This window comes from Vicia villosa, linkage group LG6, assembly GCF_029867415.1.
Source record: "Vicia villosa cultivar HV-30 ecotype Madison, WI linkage group LG6, Vvil1.0, whole genome shotgun sequence".
NCBI lineage: Eukaryota > Viridiplantae > Streptophyta > Magnoliopsida > Fabales > Fabaceae > Vicia > Vicia villosa.
In genome coordinates, this window is record NC_081185.1 from 118,222,248 (window position 1) to 118,250,166 (window position 27,919).

Here is a 27,919-nt window from a genome sequence, read left to right on the forward strand (position 1 = left end):
GCATTTGAACCGCCGGTTCACCAATTTTTATCAGTTTTGATCGGTTATCACCGATTCAATAACATATCCGGTCCAACAATCAGATCATACTGGTGTCGTCTCCAGTTTCCAATTCGACCGATTCAACTCGTTGATTCCATCCAATTTTAAAAACACTGGTTTGACGGGTTTAGTATCACTCGACTCTAAGCAGATTATTTATTTATTATTTTTATAAATAAAATAATTTCTAAATATTTAATATAAATTATTATAAATATAATATGTACAATATATTATTTGAAATATATTATATTTTTAACTATTACATTAATTTTAAAAATATTATAACATATTTTTAAATACAACACAAGTTTGAAATTGTTCTAAATAATATATAAATATTCAACGAAACACAAATTAATCGAATGAGATAAAATTATTTTGTAAAATATAAATTTTAATATTTAATCAATTATATTAAAAAATAATATTTAATATAAAAAATATTAAATATAATAGAAGAGATAAATTTATGAAGTAAGGAAATGTAATATATTGTTATTGGGTGAAACAACAAAAAATTTAGCATAATTTTAAAATGACAATTTCTTTATAGACTTTCTGGAATGAGAACCTCTGCTGAAAATCCCAAAATACCCCTTAATTTTGAAGATGCATCTTCGAAGTCACCCATTTTCACATTTACTATTATTTCAGAAATGCATCTCCAAAAACACCCATTTTTAGGTGTTTTTGGAAATGCATCTCCGAAATAAATTGAAGAACACTCTATTAACTGCTATAGCTTTCTTACCACCCATACTTAACCTCACACTCAAACCTCACTGTGAAGCAATCATACCTTAATTTTATGTTGTTTCCGTTCTTTAATTTCGTTTCAATTGCAAATCATGTACTATGTAATCTGTTGAACATTAATGAGAATTAGTTGGGTTTGGGGATTGTTGGGTTTGGGGTTCAAATTTTGTGATGCTTGTTTGAATCGTGAGAGAGCGGAGAGGTCGAATTTCTTCTCTTGTTTGTTTGCGATGAAAGCGAGCGATGAAGAGAAAGCGGCACTTTGATTTTTGAGTTTTAGGGTTGGAGGCTTTCTTGGGGGTGGCTGATTTGAAAAACAGAAAAATGCAGGTCATTTCGGAGATGCATCTCCGAAGACGTAAAAATGGGTTATTTCTGAGATGCATCTCCGGAAACACCTTTTTTTTCAAAAAAAAAAAAATGATTTCGGAGATGCATCTCCGAAATAATCCATTTTTATGTCTTCGGAGACGCATCTCCGAAATATGGGGACATTTAAGGAATTTCGCCACGGGTTCCTAAGAAGGTAGGGAGGTCTATAAAGAAATTGTCTTTTAAAATACCTCAATAAAATTCAGTCTAGTTTCTTGAACCTATACGGGCTTGGCCATAATGGATTTCTGACTTGTTAGAAAGGCTAAAAGGTAACTTTTTTCCTGCCTCTCAAAAATGACGTTGATACTTCAAAACAGAAACAAAGACAATATGAATAAGATCTAAAAACCACAACAACTTGATATTAAATTCAAACACTCAGCATTACATAGATAGTCGTTAGCATAAATTTAACATTACATATCGTCGTTATAAACGGGTAGTTCAGGACGTTGCAAGATTTTGATAATATATTCGACTGATCTTACAATCTTTGCATTCATTTTAATTAGACCCTTTGTTGCATAACGGCGAAAAGTACTTCACATAACTTATAAATCTTCATTCTTCTTCAGTTTAAAGTTGGTGAACTGTATCTTCCCTTCGCTATCAAACGAGGGTGAATGATACCTTAAATTACAACATATTGTCAAGTAATGAGGGATAAAATGAGTGAATTTTACCTTAAATTGCAACTTCTTTGCTCCCTTTGATGTGATAAAACACAAGAATGATGATTCGGAGTCAAAAAGTTGATTAAGAATGGAAAAAAATTTAAGCGTTTTGGATTATGGAGGTGGTATGGAGTGTGGGAGAGACGATCATGCAAGGTGGTGATATATTCAATTTATCGCTTGACATTTTCAAAGATGCATCTCTGAAAATATCACTGAATGGTTAAATAAACCAACTCAATGAAAAACGCATGGTAAATGAGTTCAGTAGAGTTTTCGGAGATGCATCTCCAAATACACCCCATAAAATTTTCACAGATGCATCTCCAAACAAAATTTTAGCAAATATGAAGTGGCCGCTTAATTTACAAAGAATGATGTGATTTATGATGCATCTCCAAATACATCATAGGACAATTTTGAGTTTAGTGAGTAACACCTAAGAGTGAAAAAAGAAACTCCCGAACTAAAAATGCCCTTACGAAATTCGGGTTCTAATTTAAAGACCCAAAACTTATGTTGGCTTGACAGATTGGCTCATTTCAACTGCTCACATTGCTCGAAGTCACAGTTGTGATTTTACTGAAATACTAGAGCTCATTAAATTGAGATTAAAATCAAGGTTTAAGATCAACAAAGCTACAAGTAACAAAGTGGCCTCCTGATTAGAATATGCTCAATAATCAAATTATAAGGTAAATCATAAAAACACCTACTGCACTGATTATTCCATAATGTCATTAACACTATCCCAAATTGATAGTAACCAATATCCTCACGACACCACCTAAGGGCAAAAAAATGGCACATGAAATAAAGTATCTAAGGGGTCTTCACTAGATGAAGAAATCAAAATAATAGGCACTCAAACCTTTATTATATGCATATGTGCTGAATAGAATAAATAAGAACTGTTGGATGAGAAAGAGAAGAAATGAATCAATCTCCATGATCATTACAAGCTGATTGAGCATGAGACTAAGGTATACTTTGCTTGCTGAATGAATAATCAGTTTCCGGCATCTCGGCTGTAGAACTGATCGAGTGTCTTTGCCGGTATACGATGAAGAAGCTCGCGAGGGAAAATACGAAGCAAAGTCCATGCAAGATCTAGAGACTGGAAGATGTTTCGGGTATCATAAGCTCCTTGCGCAACAAACTTCCTCTCAAACTTGTCCAGAAATTCCAGATACAGCTGTGAACAAAAAAAAGAGTTAAGTTAATACTGTTACTTCAAGATTAACTTTGGTGTGATAAAAACAAATTATCGGTTAATGAAAAATATTAGAGACCAGATCCTCAGACGAAAGTGCTTCTTCTCCGACCACAGCTTTCATTGCTTGGACATCTTTTCCAATGGCATAATTTGCATAGAGCTGGAGAAAAACATAAGGACGCGATGATATAGTTTTGAGACAGAAATTTTGCAATATGATAAACAAAAAAAGAGGTAAAAAAGAAGACCTGGTTGGACACATCAGAGTGATCCTTTCGTGTCATTCCCTCTCCAATGGCACTCTGCAGAAGCAACAGCACCATGAAGCATCACAAGAATATAATAAAACCTCGTAACGTTTAATTGAAGAGAGCAATGTTACTTTTGCTAAACAAGGTCAGAATTATGATAAATATAGGCCAGAATGATCAGTTGATGGCATCTTGTGACATCAAACAGACAAGATTAACCCCACCTTCATTAAACGGGAGAGCGATGGAAGGACATTGATTGGTGGATATATCTGTTCAATACAAACAAAAAAGGAATGGCGTGTTTAGTTTCGGTCTGAATGAACATGATACAAATTTCAAGCAATGTGAACAAACAATGTAACAGCAAGAGCGTTCGATATAACCAACCTGTCTGTTATGCAGCTGCCTGTCAATATATATCTGCCCCTCAGTGATATATCCAGTAAGATCAGGAGTTGGATGTGTAATATCTGTGTAAGATGTTCAATAAAGATGATCAGACACTATTAAGAGTGCATTATGCAAGAGAGCTTAAAAGGTTTAATAATATTTCATTACCATCGTTAGGCATGGTCAGAATTGGAATTTGCGTGATAGAGCCTTTTCGCCCCTCGATTCTTCCAGCACGTTCGTATATTGTTGCAAGATCTGTATACATGTAACCAGGATACCCACGTCTACCAGGCACTTCTTCTCGGGCAGCAGATACCTACACAATCCAGAAGTGATCAATAGTTTCATTGAAAATCAAATTGTTTCAAACTTTCTTGTAGACAAACAAATTAAAGTTGAAGGTATATTACCTCACGAAGAGCATCAGCATAAGAACTCATATCTGTGAGTATCACAAGAACGTGCTTGCCGCATTCATATGCCAAATATTCAGCAGTAGTAAGAGCAATACGAGGAGTGATGATACGCTCAATTGTAGGGTCATTTGCCTGCAATAAATCATAGCAGAAAAAGAACAAGCATATTAACTATCAGATCCTCCATGCACGTAAAGAAATCAAAATTGGGAATAATAGAACACTTGCATAGTGATTTTAAAGATTACCAGATTAAGGAAAAGGGTCACCCTCTCCATAGAGCCGTTCTCTTCAAAGTCACGTTTGAAAAACTGTGCAGTCTCCATGTTAACTCCCATGGCAGCAAACACAATAGCAAAATTGTCGTCCTCTCCTCCACCCTGTACATATTGAAAATTTCAGTTAGAAAACCCACATTAATCTTAGTGTAAAAGTAATGTGTTCAAATGCAAAAATAAGCAGAAAATAGCCATGTTTACATGAAGGCAATAGAAAAAATTGATCAATTGTAAGCACCAAACCAAAAAGCTACGCCATTTCAATTAAATTATGTGAGATTCTTCTTAATATGATTTTGAGGAATGTAAGACTAAATCCACTCCTTCAAACCAACACAATGAAGGTGTTGGAGGCTGCAATGAAGGCAAGCCAAATGCTACAAATAGGCGACTAGGGGCAGACCGTAATGAAGGTAGAATTTACGATGAATGTGATTTGTTCAAATTCCTCTACAATATAGCACTAAAGTGCCGCTACTTAAGAACACTTATAAAAAATGCAAAACGCTAGCAGAAATATGCCAATTTTCTTTGGTGCCCTAAAAAACTATAGCTGATTAACACAAATTCCCATATTGCCTTAGCCATAAATATATAAACACAAATAAACACCCAAAAATGAGGAAGATATGGAACACTGCACAAAGCTCATGTTTCAGGAATGTGTAAGTAAATTTACTTTAGTTCATCCACAATACCTCGAGAAGATTATCAGATTTCTCTAGTCGCTTGACTAAGCCAGCCTGGCGACATATCTGTGCAGCAATTTCATTATGTGGAAGACCAGCAGCTGAAAATAGAGGGATCTTTTGACCTCTAGCAATAGAATTCATGACATCAATTGTAGATATTCCTGTCTGAATCATCTCTTCTGGATAGGTTCTCTCACTAGGGTTGATGGAACTTCCTGAATTTTCAAGAAAATATTAAAATAGACGAAAATAAACCTGCGGGTTTAAACCTCTCTAGAATAAATTATATACCTGATATATCCAAGTAAGCCTCAGGCAATATGGGTGGACCATTATCAATTGGTTTTCCTGAACCATTGAAAATGCGGCCAAGCATGTCCAGTGATACAGGAGTTTTTAACACCTGAACAGAAGAAAAAAATGTGATTCAACAGTTGAAATTATTCACAGCAAGTCAAGGAATCAAAATGAAAAAGAATTCAATAATTGATACTTAAGGATAAATAGATAGGAGGAAAAAAGTAATCATATTAAGTTAGAGACTATTTGGAATTGTGGTAGGAATGGCCTTAACGGTGGCTTTGAAGCGAATCGTGGTAGGAATAGCCAACCAGAAGAGACATTCAAAAACTATTCACAAGATCATTCACATGTATAATTTTAAAATATAATATACTAGTAAAAGAAACAAGCAGTTTATACCTCTCCAGTAAATTGAACAGTTGTGAATTTATTGTCAATCCCAGATGTGCCTTCAAAAACCTAGGCAATGGTATCAAAAGATAAATTAGCATAAGCCATGTATTTGCTATCTGAGTCAATACAACATCATTAACAAAGTAAAGACAGAAGCACCAAAGGCTTTTCCTTATCAACTCATAAAATCTTAGAAACAATACCAAAATCATATAAAATTTAGTTATATGTCAAAGATAAAAGAAAATATCTCATCATGATATTCAGAGGCGTCTCAAATTTTGAGCCATGTGTGGTAGCTCACATTGCACGCCCTCAAAGACAGTCCTGATGATATATGCAACTGCATATGATTAAGAATCAACCAGAAAATTAGGTAATAGACACTGACTCACCTGAACAACAGCTTTTTCACCATCAACTTCTAGAACTTGGCCACGCCTAGTAGTTCCATCTCCTAACCGAATATTAACAATCTCTTGATACTTAGGACCCTGAATCAATTAATCATTACGAAAATTCAGTCACAGTATACACAAAACATTGCATCCTGATTATTGAGAAAACTTCAAAATTCTAGAATATTCAGCAATCCAGCATATCAAAGAGACAGCATCATACCTTAACTTTTTCGAGAATAACCAATGGTCCAGCAACCCCAGAAACAGTTCTATATTCTGCACAGCATAAACAACAATCCAAATTGATCAATCCAAATTCCAATAGCCAAAATGACAAAACATAACAACAATCGAAAAAACTAACAAGAAAAATAATGAGGGTAAAAAGAAAACTGACCCATTCCAATCTCCAAGGTTCCATCTTCATCGTGAACGTTTTCAGCGGCACCCATTTCTGATACTTGAAGCAAGAACCCTTGACAAAGAGTATTGAGAATTAAGACACGGCAAAAAGCGATGTGATGATTGATCTGAAGAGCGAAGAGCGTACCTGTGTGTGATCTGAAGAGGAAGAGAAAGACAGAGATGTTGGCGTTGTTGTGACAGATCTAAGAGATGATGGACCAAACAAATGCACGAACCATCAACGAAACAGCAATTATTTGTCTCAAACAGATTGCTCTACTTTTATACAATATATTTATATATTTATTTATTCAAATGAAATTAGTAATTATACCATGTTTTTCTCTTTATTGAAAAAGTAATTTATTGTATATTCAATTAATCATAGACATTGGATCAATTAATCATAGACGTTGGATGTTGGAAAAAAATTGACTTTTATTTTAATCATTTACCAATAATACAAACGGATGATGGTGATGAATTTTTACACACAAATCTCATTGAAAAAATCATTTTAGACCTTTTTTTTCGAAAAGTTATATTTAGACCGTATATATACATGTACACACTATGCAAAATACATATAACCTAATATGTTATTATCTCGACTATTAAACCAACCGAGGTAATAACTCTTATTTAAATGTCTGTTTTTTATTCGTTTTATTATAAGACATTTCACTACGATCTGTAGTAATAATCGTAATGATATGGTAAGATTTGCAGGTTTTGAATCCTAGGACCAACATTTTCTATATTTTTCATACAAAAAGGGTGTGTCCATCAATTTTTATATTTATATAAAAAGTAAAAATAATTTCACCACATTTGTATTTGTCAACTGTGGTGATATGTCACCTAAAATTAATATGTTTCATTACCGTTGGTCTTCTCAACATTGTGAAGTGTATTTCTTTATAATTAAAACATAGCATATTTAGTTTATTTCCTTCAAAACTCAAGTTTCCTAGCAAGGAACAGATGAAAGTGATAGTGAAACTAACTTCCAAAATTCATCTTCTTACCTCTCATTCATTTTTTGGTCACAACTTTTTCTTCAAACTCCATGTTCTTACAAGACGAAAGCGAGCGCACACAAATGAAACTTTTTAATCACAACCTCTTCTTCAATTTACGGAATGTTCTCTATTTCATCACCATTATCACCATTCATGTTGAATTTTAGATTTTGGTGTTTTTAAAATGTTATATTTTTGTGAATAAAAATTGATAACAAAATTATATTCATATGTAATGTGCGTATGAACCTCTAGTATGTAGTGTGAATGTAGGTTGTATATATGTGAGAGTGTTGTATATATGTGTGTAGCATATAACAACATTAGTATGTTGTATGTAACATTAGTGTGTCATTCATATATGTGTTGTTGTGATTGAGTGATATAGAGATTGTTCTTATATTGTTGGAAATGTTATACATTGTTGCGAATGAGGGATATGAAGATGAAGATTGTTTTATAACTTATTATGTTGTTGTATTGTTAGATGATTGGTATAATTACACTAGAGATCCTTTAAGTTATTTTTCTTAATAGGTTGGCTCTTAAGTTAGGTGTTGTTTGTTTCAAGTCATAAAATAGTATTCCTTGGAATTCTATTTCCAGAATTATTATTCCTAGCAACAATATTCCTATGTAAGTGTTTGGTTAAAAACTGAAATTTCTAGGAATATTTATAATATTTATTTAATTCAAAAATTAAAAATTAAAGTAAATGTGAGTAGTAGTGGGAAGTTGTAATTAGTTAAATTTTATTCCCATGGGAATGTTGAATTCCCACCCATTAGGCATGGGAACAATTTAAGCAAAAACCATGTGTAAAAATATTCCTTGGAATAAATAATACCCAGGAATAATTTTTAAAAACTTGAAACAAACGTGGGTTTGTTGCTTTTCCAATGTAAGATTCCTGAGAATGCAATTCTAATCCTTGAAACAAACACACCCTTATTTTGGTAACAACTTGGTCATTTAAGTTAACAAACGTGTGCACCGTTACTCTTTTTTAAAATCTTTGACATAAAGGACCAACATGTTACAAAAAAATAACTTAAAAGACCCCTCGTGTAATTTTGCCTAAATGATTCTACAAGCATTTGATATAAATTTCAAAATTTATTAAGGATTTTAGTTGAATGAAAGCTGATAGATTAGGTTCGGTGTATGAAAAAGAAGTTCTTGAATTCCTTGAATATGCGGAACAAAATCTTCACAACAATAATGAACTCTTTTATTGTCCTTGTGTTATGCGTGTTATTGTTGTGAAGTCTATGATGTTTATCTAACTCCATTAATTGAAGATTTTAGATTTTTGTAGGAGGAAGGTGTTGACACTAACGATGATTATTCATGTGAAAAGTTTAAGATGGGTGTCATGTTATTTTACACAATCAACGACTTTCCTGCATATGGTAGTTTGGATGGATACAATTTCAAGGAACATAAAGCATGTACTATATGTGAATCTAATACCTATTTTCACCAACTTCAGTTTGAAGAAAAGACTGTTTACCTCAAGCATCAAAAATTTCTAAAACTCATTCATCCTTATCGTAGATAGCGTAAGGCTTTTAGCAAAAAGAAAGAGTTTGAAATCGCCCTTAAACCTTCAACCGGGGAAGGAGTTTTTATCAACGACAAAAACACCTTATTGTTGTCTTTGGAAAAATAAAAAAAATGTCAGTTGAGATAAATAGTTGGAAAAAGATATCGGTGTTATTTAATCTTTCATATTAGTCTATCCTCGATGTAAGACATTATCTTGATGTGATGCATGTGGAGAAAAATGTGAGTGATAGTTCGATTGGAACACTTCTAAATATTTCAGGCAAGGCTAAAGATGGTACGAAATTTCCATCTAGACATGGTTTAGATGGGTATACGACAACAGTTGACTCCAAAAGAAAGAGGAAAAAAACGTATTTGCCTTCGGCATGTCACACTCTATCTAAAATAGCAAAGAAAAGTTTTTGCAAGTGTTTGTATGGTATCAAAGTTCTGCATGGTTACTCATCAAACTTACAGAAACTTGTATCAATAAAAGATCTCAAGTTAATTAGCATAAAATCTCATGATAGTCATGTCTTAATGCAGCAACTTCTACCAGTGGCTATCTGTGGCATCCTACCAAAAAATGTAAGAGTAACTATAATCAGATTGTACTTACTCTCCAGTGTTATATGTACTAAAGTTCTCGATATCAAAAAAATGAATTAGAAGAGGAGACTGCAATTATCTTGTGTCAATTGGAGATGTATTTCTCTATATTATTTTTTAACATTATGGTTCACTTAATTGTTTCTCTAATCAAAGAAATCAGATTTTTGTGGTCCAATTTATTTAAGGTGGATGTATCCAATAGAGCAATGCATAATATTCTTTAAAGGATATATGAAGAATCATCGTCGACATGAAACTTTGATCGTTGAAAAATACATCATAAAAGAAGCTGTTAAGTTTTGTTCAAAATATTTCAGAATGTTTGAAAATACACTTTCCAAGCATGCCTTATATTACTATTATATTTGTCACTACAATTCTTCCATCTCATTGTTAACAATATTAAAAAAAAAACACAACTTAAATTTATATAAAAATTAAAATATTTTCAAAAGGTAAAAAACCTAAAATTCTTTATTGTAACATTGATATTCATATATAGGGATGACAATTTGCCCATATTTTATAGATATTTGCACAAAAAAAAAATACCTACAACAAATAGAATTATCCACTAAAATCAACAGATATAAGTGCGGAATCAAATATCTTAGTATTCATCTTGCCCCGTAATATTATCATTTATATTATTCTATAAAAATGCAAGTCTATTCGTTTTAATATAAGTGCTTGTTTAATATAAATATTTGTATATTTTGTAGTTTAACAATAAACTATTTGGATTTTTTAATATTGTTTAAAATTTAAAATAATATAATATTTTATAGTTCATATATTTTTTTATAAATTATTTAGATAGTGAAAGAGTATAGAGACAGGTAAAAACATTGATATTTGATGCATATGGACTCGGCTACCGAGATTTTTTTCAAAACGCTACTGCTGTTATCCCTATTCACATAATCTCCTCATAATTGGTCCTAAAAACAAAAAATAATTATTGGCAATGACAGAACAAAACTCTTTACATATCCAGATTGTGACTTACATTGAAACTCGAATCATGCAGCTTCTAATACCAAGTCACAGAAAGAAAAGGAAAATCTCATAATGGTTATCAGAATACCTCTGCTATTGTTACAATTTGTGTTGGAAAGAACCTAAACATGAGTATTAGTATTCTAAAAACTTACAGTTTGAGCTGATGCACTTCACTATTTGAAGATACCTGGTATTCACTATTCACACAAGAAAATGATACAACAAAGTAAAAATTATTGATAAAAACTTCTATATTCAGGTAGCACCAGCTTCTGTTGGTGTTGTACAAGGTGCTTATGTGTTAGTTAGGACGCAAGTTCATACCGCCCCCTCGAACGGAAATAGTAGGGAACTTAACATTGCTTGCCCTACTCACGAGATTTGAGTCAATAAACACGACAATCACGGTGATATCGTCGTGGAAATGCCTACGAACCCCTCGGTCAATATCTTTTAAGTCTGAATATCTCATTTCTCTCTTTTTCGCCGCTTCGTGAAGTGCAGTTTTCACTAGTCTCCTTGCAATTCCCTGAAAAGGTATAACATAAGCCGCGTCAATTTAAATAAAACATAGTAAAACAATAGTGTTTAGTATCGTCAATTTAAATAAAACATAGTAAAACAATAGTGTTTAGTATCTACGGGTTTGTATCTCACCGAGAGAGGATTATTTTGAACTATATCAACTGCTTCTTGATTGCTAAGATGCTCCCAGAGGCCGTCAGATGCAAATATAATAAACTGATCTTGTGGCTGCAACTGGTGAACTGATATCGATGGTTCTGAGCTCAATATTGGCATCTTGAACGGCTCACGAAGCCGAAACTTTGCATACAGAGGCTCTCTATTGAACTCGGCCTTTTTCAGGTACACATCGCCAATAGATCTAGATATCTACAAATGTAAAAAAACATGTAAGATAACGTAACGCCGTAAATGAAGAAGGGACAATCCAAACGTCCAAGTCAAGGTAGTACTGGATCGATCCCTTACTTGTATTAGGCCCTTGACACGCCATACGTTATGCCTCAAAACAACAATGTTTGAATCGCCAGGGTGCATAGATTGCAGTTCATGTCTTACTGACTCTATAGCTGCATTGTGTTCTGTGGACAATTGCACGGCTAAAACCTCCCCGGTTGCTTTGACTGCTCTTCCCAAAACAGCTCGGGAATCACCGAGATTTGCTATATAAAGAGCTCCATTACAAATTACACCGACAAGACAGCAGGATCCAACCGATGCAATTTGCGGTTTCATGGACCACTGTTTGGTCACAAGAGACACAAATCCGTCTTCTGTTGCTTGGATTGCCTTGCGAATTACATCCACTGACATTGATTGTTGCTCTGCAGTAAACCCTGAAATTTAATAAGCATGATTACTTTTAAATGATAATCATGCAAAGAACTGCAATACGAAACACTACTAAGGCTCTTTTTGAATAAACAATTTAATTAAGCACTTAAAGCACGGAAACTTAACATACAAGTGATTATGCAGAAGATATTCCTAAAACAAAAGACAAAAAGAAAGTCAGACCGTGTATTAGCCTACTCCGGAGAGCTTATGAACTATGAAGCACCGACACAGACACACACAGATGCTTGAGACCGACATTAACATGTCAACACCAATAATATTTAAGAAATGAATAAATTGAACACAATCACGTAAATTGAACACAATCACGAAAAATTGAACACAATCATGTGCCAGTGTTGGACACTAACACAAGTGTTGGACACTAACATAAGTTTGACACCAGACACACATTTGTTCAGAGGTGTTGGTGGTGCTACAAATTTTATGAGCATGTGAGCTCTTCCAAACAACCTCACAAGTTTTAATGTTAATAGATGAGCTCAAATAAGTCAATTCAAATAATACCGAAATCTTTAGGCGACAGACATACAAACTATCTTGTATTAAAAACCACAATTTCTGCAATTGGACGGTATATGGAAACAAGTACAATCTATCCAATGAAGAAAAAAAGCTTTTAAAGTTCACTCATCTTGATATCACTTACTGATATCACTTACTTTTGAGATGACTAACTAGGTGATCATTGATAAACCTTGATGTCTCAGGCCCTCCATGCCCGTCATAAACACCAACAAACGTACCATACGGTCCAGAATCACCGGAACTCAAACTACCCGATTCAATATAGCTCTGATCCTCCAATAAGTTGTTGGCTTGAACCACAGCCATTGAAAACTCACCATTCAAATGTTTCCCCGAATCTTTGTACCACAAGAGTCCCTCCTGTTTACCACCAGCATCTGAACCACCGTGTGTATATCGATCCAAACGTGGCCGAAAACACGCTGTCAAATAGTTCATCAACCACAACACTCACCTTAATGATGAATCCACTGCAAAATACAATAGCATAAATAAATCATAAATATATAATAAAAGTTATACAGAAATAGCAAGCAAACCAGTAACAAGTTGCAAAGTTCATAGAAAACTAGCTACCAGTTATGGTTTTGCAAGTGATGAATAAAATTATCTTCTATGACCAAGTGCATCCCCTAAATAAGGTAAATTTTATTGATTCTAGATTGTCAAAGGGTAAGTCAAACTAAAAATTTTCTCCCATGAGATTGGAAAATTAAACCTTAACTCATGCTAATTTCCATAAAGGGCAAAAATGTGAATAGAAAGTCAAAAGGGGACAAAATTGAAGAGAAAGATCTTACACAAAATTCAGCCTTGAATTGAATGATGCTGCAGTTGAATAAAAGAATGATCTGGAAACAAGAGGAAAGTTAAGATCATGTGATACCAGTAGATCTGTTAAACCATAAAATCAACATGAAAAAAGACTTTGTTAAAGGGTTTGGTTGGTTGCTGTATAGTGGATGATGAAAAGGTGTTGTGGAATATGGGGTGAGTTGGAAAATGAAGAAAGATTTGATTTTTTTTAGTTTAGGATTAGGCCAACTGAAAAAGACAATTTTTTTTATTAGTTTAAGATTGAAATGGACAAAATCATATTCAAAGACAGTAAAGCAACGAGGTCTGGTCTACAGTACACCACCACGACACAAAGTTAGAGAGAGAGAGTGGGAAATGATAATTTTGTTAGGTTATTGTTGTTAAGAGAAAATGAGTTGAAATCATGACACGTGGATTTTGTTGTGGTTTTTAGGGTATGTGACGGCTATAAGCTGTCTTGTCTGTATACGTGTCTTGTTCTTGTGATGTGAAACGAAAAGAATGTGCATTCCGAGAAAAAATAAATAAATAATAAATTTTTCAAAAAAATTTTAAAAAAACCAAGATTTTCAAAAAAATTTATTTGGGTAATCAGGTTTGAGGTGTCCTACAGATAGGAGTCACCCCATGATGCTTATGTATTGGAGTAATTTTATAACCTATGCGTCACTCGAACAATGCCAAGTCAAATTAGAATTGTCGTGTGGGGTGACGTCTATGTGCATTAGTCTTTTTATTTTTTTATATAATATTAAATATTTAATAATTAATAAAAAAATATGAAAAATATATATTTCGATGATAAAATAAGATTAAAAAAAAATACAAATATTCTAATGATCATCATCAACGTAACGGCAATCGGTTTCGCACTTTGGCGCTCTCCGAACACGTTAACATGTCGACCCCCTACCCCTTTGAGGTTCATGTTGTGTTTGGGTAGATGGCCTTTGTATTAGCCCCTCCATGTGCCCGTTGCTATGTATTACGAGAACTTGCTGTCATATAGTTGGTTCCCTATGTCATCATACTTTTGTCATGGTGGTGGAGGTAACCATTTATGGTTGGTGGCACTCCGCACTTGAATTGGCTTGGTAAAAAGTCATTGTTGCTTAGGTTGTGTTGTAGCCATATGTTTGTTGTTGGGTGTTACGGTAATGTGACGTTTGCGAGATTAGTGAGTCGTTTGGGTTGTATTCCTCATGTTGGCCCAAGTCGGGGATATGTTGAGATGTGGAGGGGCCCGCCTCTAAGTGTTGGGTGTATTGTCTTTGTTGTTGGTATGGAGTTTGATACTCTACTTAGTAATGATATTGGTCTTGGTGTTCATATTGATTATGGTGTTGGTGTTGTTCTTGGTATTGAGTTTGGTGTTGGCATTGTTGTCGTCGTTGGGTTGGTTGTAGATTTGTTGTCGGAGTCATGTAAATAGTAAGGGTCAGACACAAACAGATTAGGCATGGTAATCAATCTAAACCAACTCATACATTCTTTAGTTGGTTTCAATGGAAATGGGCCGGGGAACCCGTCGAAGCTTGCACGGGGTGTTGTTTCACAAATTTTCTACCAATATCCTTTTTTTCAAGAAAACAAAGTCAAGTTTTTCCAGGTTGAGGTCCAGGATGACGAAGACCTACATAATATGTTTGTGAATCATGAGCATTCTGGTTATGACTCCATAGAGTTTTGTATGTTACCCTACAAGAAACGCAACAATCACAGTTTGTTGAGTCACAAGTTATTAATCCACCCGTCAACGAGCAAGCAGAGGTCGACGCCGTAGACGAAGAAGAAGAACCGAAAATAGAAGTTGATCACATGGTCAATGAGGAATCTGAAGACAAACAAGATGGACAGAAATTAACATCATTAATACAATAACATTTTTACGATATCACCACAGTCAAAACGATGTCTTCTGTGTCATGCATCATGACACAGACATCAATGTTATTCTTAACTTCATCCCACCAATGTTCGGTTTCTCCCGTGATAATTGACATGCTCGTTCTCAGCCTCTAAATTGTTCTAATACTTTCACCAGCTTCGTACTCTCCGTCAAACCAGCGCATCAACGACCTCTTCAGATGGTCCCTAGAATGAACGTTCCAAAATTTCATTTTAATTGAAGGTTTAACAGCTAATAAATAAACACGTCCATCTCTCTTAAAAATCGGCAAGGTTGCCATGACAAAAAAAATCTATGAGAATGTGAGAAAACGGTGGAGGAAAAGTGTGAAAAATGAAGGATGAGTAGGGGTATATTTATAAGAAAAACCTCAACACATAGTAGCCATCCCATATGGCTCCTATATACAAATTTTATACATAAATGTCACCTCACCCAAAATCCTAATTCTCCTACAACTTAGGTGTCACCTGAGGTGACGCATTCACTATATTTTTTACACTTAGGCGCCATGGAATGTGACTTCTACGTGTAGGGCACCCTCTAAATTTGGTTACCTAGATAAATTTTTTAAAAATCTTACTTTTTTGTATTTTTTTAAAAACTTGTTATTTATATTTTTATTTTTTTTGCATTCCGAGGTAGGGGTGATCGCGGTGCGGTTTGGGCGGTTTTGACGAAAAAAATCATCCGAACCGCAAGAGAAAAAATCGTGCGGTTTGGTTTGGTTCGGTTGGCTTTTAAAAAAATCCGAACCAAACCAAACCAACCTAATGCGGTTTGGTTCGGTGCGGTTGGTTCGTTTTTTTAAAAATATTTTATTGAACCATTCATATACATATAGATGATAACATAACTTTGTATTGAGACATTCATACACTATTAAATAACAACAAAACCCGTCATATTTTGACAATAACTTTCTATTTAATATGTAAAAATTAAATTAGACAAAAGTGGAATAATAAACATAAAATAATAGTATAAAACAATATAAAAATTATTAGAATGAAACAAAAAAATAGAAGATACGAGAGATTAGTGAAGGTGAAAAAGAAAAAACAAAAGAGTTGAGAGATTAGAGAAGAAGATGTGCGATAAAAACGAAACTGAAATAGGGAACATTTGTCTAAAAATGAGAAGGTGAAAAAGAAAGAATACAAGAGAGTATAGATTATAGAAAAAGAGGGAAGATGTATGTGGCAAAGAAGACGCGATAATGCTATTAGAGATTTGAGAAGATCGGGACTAAAATCATGTGTAAGGATGAGAAAATTGTTCGTAACATAAGGTTAAGGTATTATAGATTTAAGTTTGGGTTGAATGTGAGTTAAGTAAAAGTTAGGTTGTAACATAATGCGGTTTGATTCGGTTTGGTTCGGTTTTTAAAATACAAACCGCAAACCAAACCGAACCATGCGGTTTTGTTAAAAGATGACCCAAACTAATCCGAACCAAATGCGGTTTTTTGCGGTTTCGGTTTGGTTTGGTTTGGTTTGCGGTTTTCTATTGGGTTGGTTTGGTTTTGATCACCCCTATTCCGAGGTGAGTAGTATAATGAATGTAAGTTTCTCATGTAGAAGTTTACACCATATTTCAATTAAAAAAAACTAATTTTATTTTACGGTTAAGCTAATTTCTCTCAGTCAATTATATTTTTTTCTTATTTGATGTGAAACGTTCAATTAAGAGAATATATATATATATATATATATATATATATATATATATATATATATATATATATATATATATATTATTTAGTAAATTAAAAAATTGTTTAAAAATAATACTAGAGTAAATATTTATTTTACTAAAAGATTGTACATTTTTAACATGATTGAAAATAATTGTGATTATTATAACTTAATTTTAAATACATGCACTAATTGGTAAAATTGGTTATTCAAATTTAAAACATACTTAATTTTATGGTTTAAATATTTTTTTCTATTTTTTATATTCAAATAAAGTTGTTAACAAATTTATTCTTAATTTTTAATATATAGTATTTAAAGACAAATAATTGTTTCAAATTATTTTTCATCTGTATGTTTTTCTCTAAATAAATACTTATTGACATATGTTCGCTCTGACTTTCATTTTTATTTTTAGTTTTCATAGACAAAAATTGAATTATCGCATAAAATATTCAGAAATTTGAAAATAGATCTATAATACTAAACCTATACAATAAAATTTATAAGCCAAACATTAAGAAAAAATGTGCTTGATTAAATAGATCGTATATTACCTGCAGTCAATAATTTGACATATATACACCTGTAAGTAGCCACAAAATAAAACAGCTAGGCCACTATATAACCATACCATGCACACGGGGCCGAAATCTCTGCTCCACGCCCAAACTGTGAAGTAGACCCCGAACCCACATTCTCGTAGCAAATATAATTGTGCATAACATGTATATGCTGGTAGTCAGATAAACCTCTAGCATTCACAATATCATTTCTCCTTCATATACATTCTCACAAGCTATGCAGACTATATCAAAACCAAAGTCTCCAAAGTCTGTCCCTTTACCTTTTGCCAACAGCAGTACCTGTTCATATGCAATATAGCATCCCTTATTGAGACACAACCAGATTCAACGCAACTCCAACTGTCCCTAATTACATTCTGCACTCCAAGCAAGCTAATGGATTTGTAATCCATTGAGATATTGAAAATTTGAACTAGAGAGCTTTTGTTCAAAGCCAATTCCAAGACAAAACTTTTATTTGTTCAACAACGTCCTTTATCGATATAGCTTTTCCTAGAAACTCATGTTTCTTATCTTCTAAAATTTACTAAATGCAAGCAAACAAAATGCTATTTTTCTCCTACCTGAGCCCCATTGAATGCTCTCAAATTTTTTAAGCCTTAACCCCCAAACTTTCTATTCTCAACAACCGTATCCCATTTTACTCAATTTACTCTCCTCAATTCCTCACTCTCTCTCCAGAAGATTTTTTTATTTAAACATTTCAGCTTAATTACAATGCATGACAGAACTCTGAAAAATGATACACACTAGATTGTTAATAGTAAAAGAGTTGACTTAAAAATAGTACACACAACACTAAAAAATTTATGTTTTTCCATCCTGAAAGGGCATTGTCTCACTTTCTTAATCACCAGTTCCCTAGTAATTTTGCTTCTTGGGTTAGCTCCAATTGAAAGACACATATAAAGGAATGTTCCCTATTTTAAAATTTAGTACATATGCCACCTCTTTTAGCTCAACATTTGACAAGTTAACCCCCAATCTACTTATGTAAAAGTTAATTAATAGTCCAAGACACCAACTCGAATAAGAATAAAGATACCTTTATGGCATTTATATTTTCCAATTTATGAGCACCGATTATGATCGTAGCTTCTGCAAACTGAAGGTGAGCTACTTGATTACGTTGACAAATGACAATCAAAACTGTATCCTTCAAATTCCCCTATCTCAACAGTTTTTCCCATTAAAATCCCTGGCCTTCAGTTGCAAATAGAAATAGAAATGGTGACAGGGGATCCCCCGAGGCAAATCTCTCTGAACGCCAAATTATTTGGTAGGGTTATCATTTTCTAAGACTGAGATTGACACTGTCCTCAAAAACTCTTCTATTCACTTCCTCCATTGGTCACAAAAACCCATAAATCTCATCACATCTTGCAAATAATTTCATTCCGCTAAATTATACGCATTTGAATCATTTGTGTTTTTAAAGTCCACTTTAAAACAGATAATCTCTTTTTTTCTCCTTTAGCTTCATCAGCTAATTCGTTGGCACCTAGAATCACATCCAATATTTATCTCCCTTTTATAAAAGCAGGTGTTCCTCTGATACAACTATGTTGATCACCTACCTCGGCCTATTCGCCAGCAACTTTACAAAGATTTTGTACATTTATCCTATTAGCGAAATGGGTTGATAATCCTCTAGGCTTTGTGGGTTATCTATTTTCAGAATAAGAACAATTTCCTACTTTCACCAAACATTCATTAGAGTGGAACTACCAACTTCGTTAAAGTGTATTTTTAATTGCTAATCTTTATGATCCCAATAAATTCTCTAACCTATACGATATACACCTAGAAACATGTGATTCATCTCCTACAGAGCACAATACTTTTAGATGTATATTGCTCTTTCCCTTCCAAAGCTGCCCGCCCATCCATGAGTGCCACTAACATCTCCCTTGACCTACTCAACCCATAATAATCACTTTCATCTAACCTGTCTCCCCTGTAACTAAGGTGTTGCAAAGATAGTGAACAATGCTTAGAAGTTAGTCTCTAAAAAGGCACACAACCAACCAGAACCACCCCACAAAGCTACTCTAATAAATATTCTTCCTCCTAACCATTCCAGGACAGCAATGCATAACTATTAAAGATAACATGTTTAGTAATATATGAATTTTCCTTCAAGTATCAGTTAATTTAAAGAAAAAAAAATAACAATTGTGAAGATTCATTTTTAATATGATATATGGAACAATGAACATAAAATTCTGTTGAAAATGTTCCTAAGAATGTTTTACCACTGCAAAGTTCAATTGCAAAGGAATACTAAATTTACAAGGAAAAGGAGAAATTAAAAAAAAAAAGTTTTGTGCCAGATATCAACAAAAGGATAATACTAGCACCAATATTTGATGTTTACGCAGCCGAACTAAAACCAAATGACTTGACAATTGTGCTCACTCTTTCTGCAAAAGTTCTGGATGTTATCTTTTTACCAGGCACGTGGAATGGATTTGAAACTGCATCTACATATGCAGAATGGAATCTCCTGAAAAACTGTATATCAAAAGTTAGAACGGTGAAAATAACATCAAACAGTACAATATTTCGAGTTTGGATCACCTGCTACCACTTCTCTACTGCCCTCTCTCATGCTCTCTTTTTGTCTCTATCTCTCTCATCATTTTTCTCTCTCTCATCTTTATCATTTTATTTTTTCTTTTTAAATTTTTTTCATAACACTCATAAAATTGGAGCTGGACTGCTGCTAGGCAGCAGAGGATCCAATCCCCAATATTTCATATCCAGAGTAATGAGCTTCGGAGCACGGACACCTCTTAGAGTAGGCAAGTTTCCGTGCCCAACGCACATTGGTGTCCAACACCTGTGCGGCACGTGTTTAACAATGCAAACAAATGTCTAAAAAAAGTATTTTTATTTTGCTTCAACACACCTTAGACATTTCGTAGACACGTATCAAACACATCTACAGGGGTTTAAGATGTGTCAAAACAATAATAATCAATGAGGGGGTTAATGATATTAAATTTAATTACATTATGTTTAGCTTTTCAGAAGTAGATAGATGAATGCAGCTGAAAGACTACCATATCTTGTTTTAGAACATTTATTGCAATAAAACAAATTATTCAATTTAGATGGACATATTTATTTTGATTCTCAGATTTAGATATTTTATGAATAATGTTCATATTTTATTTAATTGTTATAAATATATATATCAGTATTAATGTCCTATGTTTTTGACATTAACAGTGTCAGTGCTTCATAGGTTGTGACAAAGGAAGACCAATAGTAGCTAAACTTGTGCATTCAAAACTTCTATCAGAATTCAATTGGCAAGAAAGGTATTGATACAAAACTATAACTTTATAAGAAACTTTTGTGAAATAAACCATGTTGGAGCTCTCAGTGGTAGACCACTGATGTGAGAAAGAAAAACAACAATTTTATCACCGGAGAAAAAGACTAGGAAAACATGAAAGTGAAACATCTCTGTTAAATTTTAAAAAAAAAAAAAAAACTTTTTAGGTTTTTATTTTTTAAAAACAAATATCACTAGAACAGAACCACAAATGTCTCTGAAAATAAGGGTTATACTACCTCCGTTCCTTTATATAAGAGACAATTCACTTTTTTAGATTCATTGGATAATTAATGTATCTAGTCAATATACATACCAGATACATTGATTATTCAATGAACCTAAAAACGTGAATTGTCTCTTATATAAAGGAACGGAGGTAGTATATCTTTTCCAACGAGAACCAAAGTGAAACAAAACAAGAAAAAACCATTCGCAAAGGAGCACACTGTCCCTTTTTATATCTAAAGAGAAAGTCCTTAACCATGTCGAAAGCATCAAAGGGAAGCTATGAAAATAACCCTATACCAAAGAATGAAGTCTATTGCTTAAAAAATAGCATACTGAATCATAAATTCAAGGTTCTAAGTTATGGTCATGTTAGAATTCTTGAAATTACTGGTATTGTGAATATTGAGATGCAGAATGCAGTATGATTTCTTGATATTTCGCAAAATGTTTATTGAAATTATCTGGATGATTATGTGATAAAAAAAACAATTCATACTTTTGGAGGAAAGTTGCAAGCGCCGCCACTGATATAACTAACCTTTAGCGGATACATAAACTATTTCCCAAAGGGTTAATTACTGAAACAATTACCTTCCTAATACTACCCACCCACTTTGTGTGCATGGGGTTTTTAATTTAGATTCCTAATATCCTCGGCCCTCCTTGCATTTCCCACATCGTCATATATGGGGCTATTAACTTCCTGTCACCCTTTCCATTTCTCTTAACATTCAATTTAATAACTGAGATGCCTAACAAAAACAGAGTCTACAGCGGCAATAGCTGGAGCACAATTTTAACATTGTGTTACTTTACCGTTCAGTACTTTACCATTCCTTTCTATTTTTTGTAGCAGAAAGATTTGTCTAACTAGTTATATAACTAAACTAACAGAAAGACAGGCCCATTCTTCCATAATTCCATAGCAGGTCTTTAAATACACTTGTAACACAACTACATATCACCATTTACTTTGCATCTGTTTGATTTAACAGTAGGATTTCTTTTCAGACATCCCAACGACAAATACCCGTGATTTATTTATCAAAGCTCAAAACTATAGATTCAGCTCAATACACGATGATACACTCTTCAGCATAAAATCAACATCATAGCTAGAACTATTACTACACATCAGTTAAATACTTCCATTCAAGATGACAAAAAAAAATGAAAGAAAACCATCAAATTCTATTGATACTTACATTCCTTACATCTGCATCTTTAACATCCAGATCCGTGGTCACCAAAATAAATTTGACCTTTGTATTAGTCAAATATCCATAGCTGCAAATGACAGTACATATCAACAAATGAAAATCATCCACTTTTCGTTGCTGAATTATATCTAAACTAAATTAAAAAAATCCAGACCAACAACAAATGCACTCACACTTTGTAATTTTCAATAGGATAAAGCATCCCCAGAAACGTCTCATTCAGCATCGGTCCAGATTTTTTAGGATTGTTCACTGCCAAGCAAGCACATTTCATTAAATTCCTAAAAATCATATTAACAAATTAACAAAACAAAATTAACAAAACAAAATTAACAAATTGAACGTTTCTCTTAATTAGAAGATCCTAAAAAGCAAAATAAAAAAAATTGCATAAAAAAAATAATCCCAAATCCAACAATAAAATCTCCAACAACAACAAAAAAATTGAAAATTTCTCTAATAAGGGCACCAAAACCTCAACCATTTGCAGCAATGAAAAAATCAAGTAGATAAAACAACGTAACCAGAAATCCCCAAATTGAAATTTGCATGATATCATAGTGAACGCACCTCGCTCATCAACCACATCGAGCGAGCAATGGACGATATGGTGAAGCTTCAGAGCATCATCGGCCTCCGTGAAGCTCTGTATATACAACGGATTGTTCTGCGCTCATCGGAAAAAGCAATCAAAAATCGAAATTGAAAATCAGAGTTCGAGATCAGATCGAAGTTGAGGAAACGTAATTGAAGAGAAGAACGGTGAAGTGACGGAGACTCACCTGGTGACCGACGACGGCGACGCAGACGATCATTTTCACCGGCGAAGTGTCGAGGACTATCACGGTCTACGTGGCTCTCGATGCACCCGCGCGCACTGGATAGAAGCAATAAAGGGAAAGGGTTGTGAGAGGAAGAGACACTAGATACAGTGTTCTAGTGTGTGCATTGATGTTAAAATTTTGAGAATAAAAATGGTGAAATACTCGAAATACATTTTTTTATTAATTGAAATTGCTCATTTCATAATTTTTCACATAATCTAAGAAAACTTTATTAATAAGAAAAATGTCAAATTAAAACTTGTTTATTATGAAAAACACACTACTTTAATTATTTTGATTGACATTTAACTAACATATTATTAAAGTCGTGTGTTTTTCATATTACAAAAGTTTTAAATTGTTTTTAATATATGGAGTCGTGGGGGGATTCAATATGCTTAAAGGACTTAGAAAAAATCCAAATTTTACATTTCTAGAGTAAGAATGTGTTTGGATGAGGTAATTGAAATTTTTTAAGAAATTCAAATAGTTCTATTGAAATTCATTTATTTTTAAATTCATTCTGTTATGATAAAAATGTGGTATACAAAATACAGGTTATAATGAAATTATATATAAAATTAAAAAGATTACATATTTAAAAAACAATGAAATTCTCCATTACTGGATCTCCCAAACTATTGTGAAATGTCAATTGTGGAAAAAGTCAACGCACCAAAATGTCAATTTTTTTTTGTTGAGAATCGAATCTATGACTAAGTCATTTTTTACCTCGACTACTAGACAAACCGTAGAAAAAAGTGGTGCACCCGAGGTGAAAAATTGTGTGCAATCCAATTTTTCATATCGATCATTAACCTGAGGGATAATAGTTAGGGGTGGCAAAGCGGGCGCCCCGCCCCGTCATATGCCCGTAAAAAAAAGAACGGGGCGGGCAAGCCCGCAAATTGAAATGTGCATAAAAACCTAGCTCGCTCCGCCAATATGGCGGGTTGGCGGGTGGCAGACTTGCCCGCCTACTTTTTTATTTTTTATTTTTTTATTTTTTTTAATAGATTTTTTTACATTTTAATTAGATTTTTCACATAGTTTTTAGAACAATTTTTTATAAAGTATTTTTTAACAAATTTTACTTTATTGCATATATTTACAAATAAATGTATACAATAAAACCATCAAAAATTAGAGTTAGTAGAATTAACTTAAAAAATAGCGGATTTTGACGGAGCGGCGGGTTTTGGCGGGCGGCGGGCTTTGGCGGAGCGGGCTATGGCGGACGGCGGGTTTTGGCGGGGCGGACTATGGCGGACGACGGGCCTAAAATGTCAATCCAACCGGCCATTTTTGAACGGGCGCGCAGGCCGGCCCGGCGGGCCACAACCTGTTTTGCCACCCATAATAGTAGTGCACTTTATATGACACATTTCGTTGCCACAAACAACCAACTGTGGTGAAACCGAGTTGATAAATACTTTTTGTAGCAGTGACATTGGGCTTGTCTGATTCATACATGAGTAGTTAGAGAGATCGAGAAACACTTTAGTAGAAAATAAATTTGTTCTTTGGAAATTGAGTGACTATTTTATTGTAACTCATATGTACTATTTTGTAACAAATCTTATAAGTATAGTGAATCAGAGAGTTACTATTTTTCTTAGAGTAGATCGTTTGATCGAATTGCGTAGAGAATTAATTTTTGCTAAATGACATTTATTTTGGTTGTCATTATTGTTTGTTCACATATCAAATTTCATTGTGCAGTTAAACTTTAATTAATTTTAATAAGAAATCAATTACTACGCATTTCCAGTGTAAAAAAATTTACACTATCAATTCATCGTCATCATTCGTTTGCATTACTTTATAGATGATTAAAATAAAAGCAAATTTCTTTCAACATCCAACGTCTATGATTAACTCAATGTGTAAAATCATTTTACACTGTCTGTCAATGTATTTCAATAAAAAATTTAATTTTTTTTAATTATTTTGTCAATTTCAAAACAAATTTAAAATATAATTCATCTTATCTTATTCTAATATTTTATGACAAACAATAAATGTAAAAAACATGATCCGAAATGTTTGCTTTTATTCAACAGTTTACTCCTTACTTGTCTTACTGCCTAGTACTATAATTTAATATCAAACTCAACAATTGTTCACACATTCATGCTCATGCATGACAAATCAACTCTCCTCGAAGACCAAAATTTCAACATTTAAGAAAAATATTGATTGGAGTTACGTTTTATCCAAATTGCCAAAATAATAAACAAATATTATATAATGACTTGTAATAATTAAAATCACATTAACATTGTATACTTAACCTATCATGTCATTTTCTTTAGTGATTGAAAACTAATTTGTCAGAAGAATATGCTACAAATTGTAATTAGTATAAATTTGTCTTCAATTTTGTTCTCCCCTCCAAATTAAAAAGCCTATAAAATATGTTTTTATGGAGAAGCATGTATAACATCAACATTGTCAATATGGCCAGCGTAGTACTAGTGAGTCTTGTTTCAATACTCTTGCTTTGCATTACAATAACACAAGGAAGAAACACACTTCACACTAGCAATGAATTTTCAGCCTCCTCTTTAGTTTCTACCAATGATGGTATCTGCAAAACTATGGTAGAGACACAAGGTTACATATGTGAAGAACATAAGGTATAAAAAAAGTATAACATGGAGTAATGCTACAAACTTAAATTACAGATTTAATTAAAAGCAATTTTTTTGTATGAATCAGGTTACAACACAGGATGGCTTCATCCTGAGCTTGCAGAGATTACCGGCGGGGCGGTCCGGCAAGAAAGCAAACAAACCACCTGTGATAATACAACATGGTCTCTTTTCTGTAAGTTTTGTTGTTGCAAATACATAACCAAATTATTACAATATTGAATATGCAAAGTTAACATGTATGTTTGAGTCCTATGATTAATTTCAGGATGCTGTAACATGGCTGTTAAACTCTCCAGAAGAATCATTGGGATTTATTTTAGCAGATAGTGGATTTGATGTGTGGCTTTTCAATGGCCGCGGCACAAAATATAGCAGCATGCACACATCATTAACTCCTAATGATAAGGTTCTTAATTATACTTATATTCATATTTTCTCAAGTTAATTAATAGATTTATCTCTGATTGATTATAAATATGTATTAGGCTTATTGGGATTGGTCATGGGATGAATTAGCTAGTTATGACCTTCCTGCTTCAGTTGAATATGTATACAACTATACTGGTCAAAAAATGCACTATGCTGGTCATTCTCAAGTGAGTAATTAATTAATTAATCCTTATTATTTATTTAATTCTTATGTTTTTAATTAGTGTGTGTAACAACAATTAATGATGTCAATATTTCAGGGAACTTTAATGGCTTTTGCTGCTTTGTCACAAGGACAACTTCTGAATATGTTGAGATCAGCTGCATTACTTAGTCCAATTGCTCATATGAATCAAATTCCTTCAATTGCAACAAAACTTGCTGCTGACCTATTTATAGCTAATGTAAGTGACAGAGGAAAAAAATATAAATTTAATTCATGTATATTTTTAATATTGTCAATAAATACAAATGATAGTTTGTAGTTTATCAAAATTACTCTCCTAAAATATTTTTTTCTTTTTTTTATAACATAACAGGATATATATTGGTTAGGCATTCGTGACTTCAATCCTAATATGTAAGAGAATAAAATATTCTTTCTCTTTTTTTTTCTTTTAAAATTCTTAAATGTGTTTGAGTGCAACCGAAAAAATTACAAAAATTTAGGAATGATTTATCAGATATTTTTCTAATGAGCAGAGATGTTGGAGCAAAGTTTTTGAAAGACATATGCAACACTCTACATCTTAACTGCGCCCACTTAATGTCACTTTTCGCAGGTATTTTAGATGTCCACTTGTACAAATTCGTTTAAAGGTCCAAGTTGTTGCATAAATTATACTATAATTATTAATTTTATTTTGGTATTCCTTAATTACCTTTAAATTGTACAGGTCCAAGTTGTTGCATAAATTCATCTAGGATAGATGTCTATCTTGATCATGAACCACAACCAACATCAACCAAAAACTTGATCCATTTTTCTCAAAGTAAGTTTACAAAGAATTTACAGTTTAACTTTTATGCAGTTCAGATTAGGACTAATTTTTTTTTATTGTCCTAGTGATAAGAACAGGGAAAATAGCAAAGTATGATTATGTTGATCAAGCACAAAATGTACAACACTATGGTCAACGAGTTCCCCCAACTTATGATTTGACCAAAATCCCAAATGAATTACCACTCTTTCTAGGTTATGGAGGGAAAGATATGCTAGCTGATGTACAAGATGTAAAGGTTTTGCTCAATGACCTCCAAGATCATGATGCTAACAAGCTTGTGGTAGTTTTCATGCCAGATTATGCACACAGTGATTTTACTATGGGTGTCGATGCTAAACAAGACGTTTATGATCCCATGATAGCTTTTTTCAATGGTTACTGATTTTTTTAATGAATATTGCTCAATAAAAATAAAATATGTTTAATTTTTCTTTCTATATATAATCACAAAATTTGTTTACTATTCTCAATATTTAATCACGTCGAAGCCTCTACTTTGTCTT

General features: G+C 33.2%; 4 protein-coding genes across 4 annotated transcripts; 1 reads left to right on the forward strand and 3 right to left on the reverse strand.

The window, feature by feature from the left end:
• Positions 1-2,538: 2,538 nt before the first annotated feature.
• Positions 2,539-6,903, reverse strand: LOC131609735 (V-type proton ATPase subunit B2). Its single transcript, XM_058881528.1, has 15 exons — positions 6,747-6,903; positions 6,594-6,671; positions 6,417-6,472; positions 6,191-6,289; positions 5,802-5,861; positions 5,391-5,502; positions 5,106-5,314; positions 4,378-4,509; positions 4,124-4,261; positions 3,879-4,029; positions 3,708-3,790; positions 3,542-3,589; positions 3,315-3,368; positions 3,143-3,226; positions 2,539-3,045 (listed from the first exon to the last, which is right to left on the reverse strand). The coding sequence occupies exons 2-15, from the start codon at positions 6,646-6,648 to the stop codon at positions 2,860-2,862; spliced, it is 1,467 nt and encodes a 488-aa protein (XP_058737511.1). The 5' UTR covers positions 6,649-6,671; positions 6,747-6,903; the 3' UTR covers positions 2,539-2,859.
• A 3,854-nt stretch (positions 6,904-10,757) lies between these two features.
• On the reverse strand, positions 10,758-13,786 carry LOC131609736 (probable protein phosphatase 2C 60). Its single transcript, XM_058881529.1, has 5 exons — positions 13,497-13,786; positions 12,831-13,166; positions 11,779-12,146; positions 11,443-11,679; positions 10,758-11,314 (listed from the first exon to the last, which is right to left on the reverse strand). Exons 2-5 carry the CDS (start codon positions 13,132-13,134, stop codon positions 11,087-11,089), a joined length of 1,137 nt encoding a protein of 378 aa, XP_058737512.1. The 5' UTR covers positions 13,135-13,166; positions 13,497-13,786; the 3' UTR covers positions 10,758-11,086.
• Positions 13,787-19,874: 6,088 nt separating this feature from the next.
• On the reverse strand, positions 19,875-23,454 carry LOC131609739 (uncharacterized). Its single transcript, XM_058881530.1, has 5 exons — positions 23,285-23,454; positions 23,073-23,169; positions 22,676-22,754; positions 22,488-22,569; positions 19,875-20,222 (listed from the first exon to the last, which is right to left on the reverse strand). Exons 1-5 carry the CDS (start codon positions 23,315-23,317, stop codon positions 20,082-20,084), a joined length of 432 nt encoding a protein of 143 aa, XP_058737513.1. The 5' UTR covers positions 23,318-23,454; the 3' UTR covers positions 19,875-20,081.
• A 2,331-nt stretch (positions 23,455-25,785) lies between these two features.
• On the forward strand, positions 25,786-27,798 carry LOC131612198 (triacylglycerol lipase 2-like). Its single transcript, XM_058884007.1, is given in 10 exon segments — positions 25,786-25,965; positions 26,048-26,111; positions 26,173-26,213; positions 26,216-26,389; positions 26,469-26,579; positions 26,673-26,816; positions 26,952-26,992; positions 27,115-27,194; positions 27,309-27,404; positions 27,479-27,798. Coding segments are annotated over 10 exon segments (1,251 nt in total).
• Positions 27,799-27,919: the final 121 nt, after the last annotated feature.

Coding starts and splice junctions, on each gene's coding strand:
- LOC131609735 (XM_058881528.1), bottom strand. CDS start 6,648: ATGGGTGCCGCTGAAAACGTTCACGATGAAGATGGAACCTTGGAGATT. Junction 6,290..6,416: donor TTATTCTCGAAAAAGTTAAG/GTATGATGCTGT, acceptor TAATTGATTCAG/GGTCCTAAGTATCAAGAGAT. Junction 4,030..4,123: donor ATGCTGATGCTCTTCGTGAG/GTAATATACCTT, acceptor TGGATTGTGTAG/GTATCTGCTGCCCGAGAAGA.
- LOC131609736 (XM_058881529.1), bottom strand. CDS start 13,134: ATGAACTATTTGACAGCGTGTTTTCGGCCACGTTTGGATCGATATACA. Junction 12,147..12,830: donor CCTAGTTAGTCATCTCAAAA/GTAAGTGATATC, acceptor ATTAAATTTCAG/GGTTTACTGCAGAGCAACAA. Junction 11,315..11,442: donor TTCAAAATAATCCTCTCTCG/GTGAGATACAAA, acceptor ATACCTTTTCAG/GGAATTGCAAGGAGACTAGT.
- LOC131609739 (XM_058881530.1), bottom strand. CDS start 23,317: ATGATCGTCTGCGTCGCCGTCGTCGGTCACCAG. Junction 23,170..23,284: donor TCGCCGTCGTCGGTCACCAG/GTGAGTCTCCGT, acceptor CGATGAGCGCAG/AACAATCCGTTGTATATACA. Junction 22,755..23,072: donor CGATGTGGTTGATGAGCGAG/GTGCGTTCACTA, acceptor CTTGCTTGGCAG/TGAACAATCCTAAAAAATCT.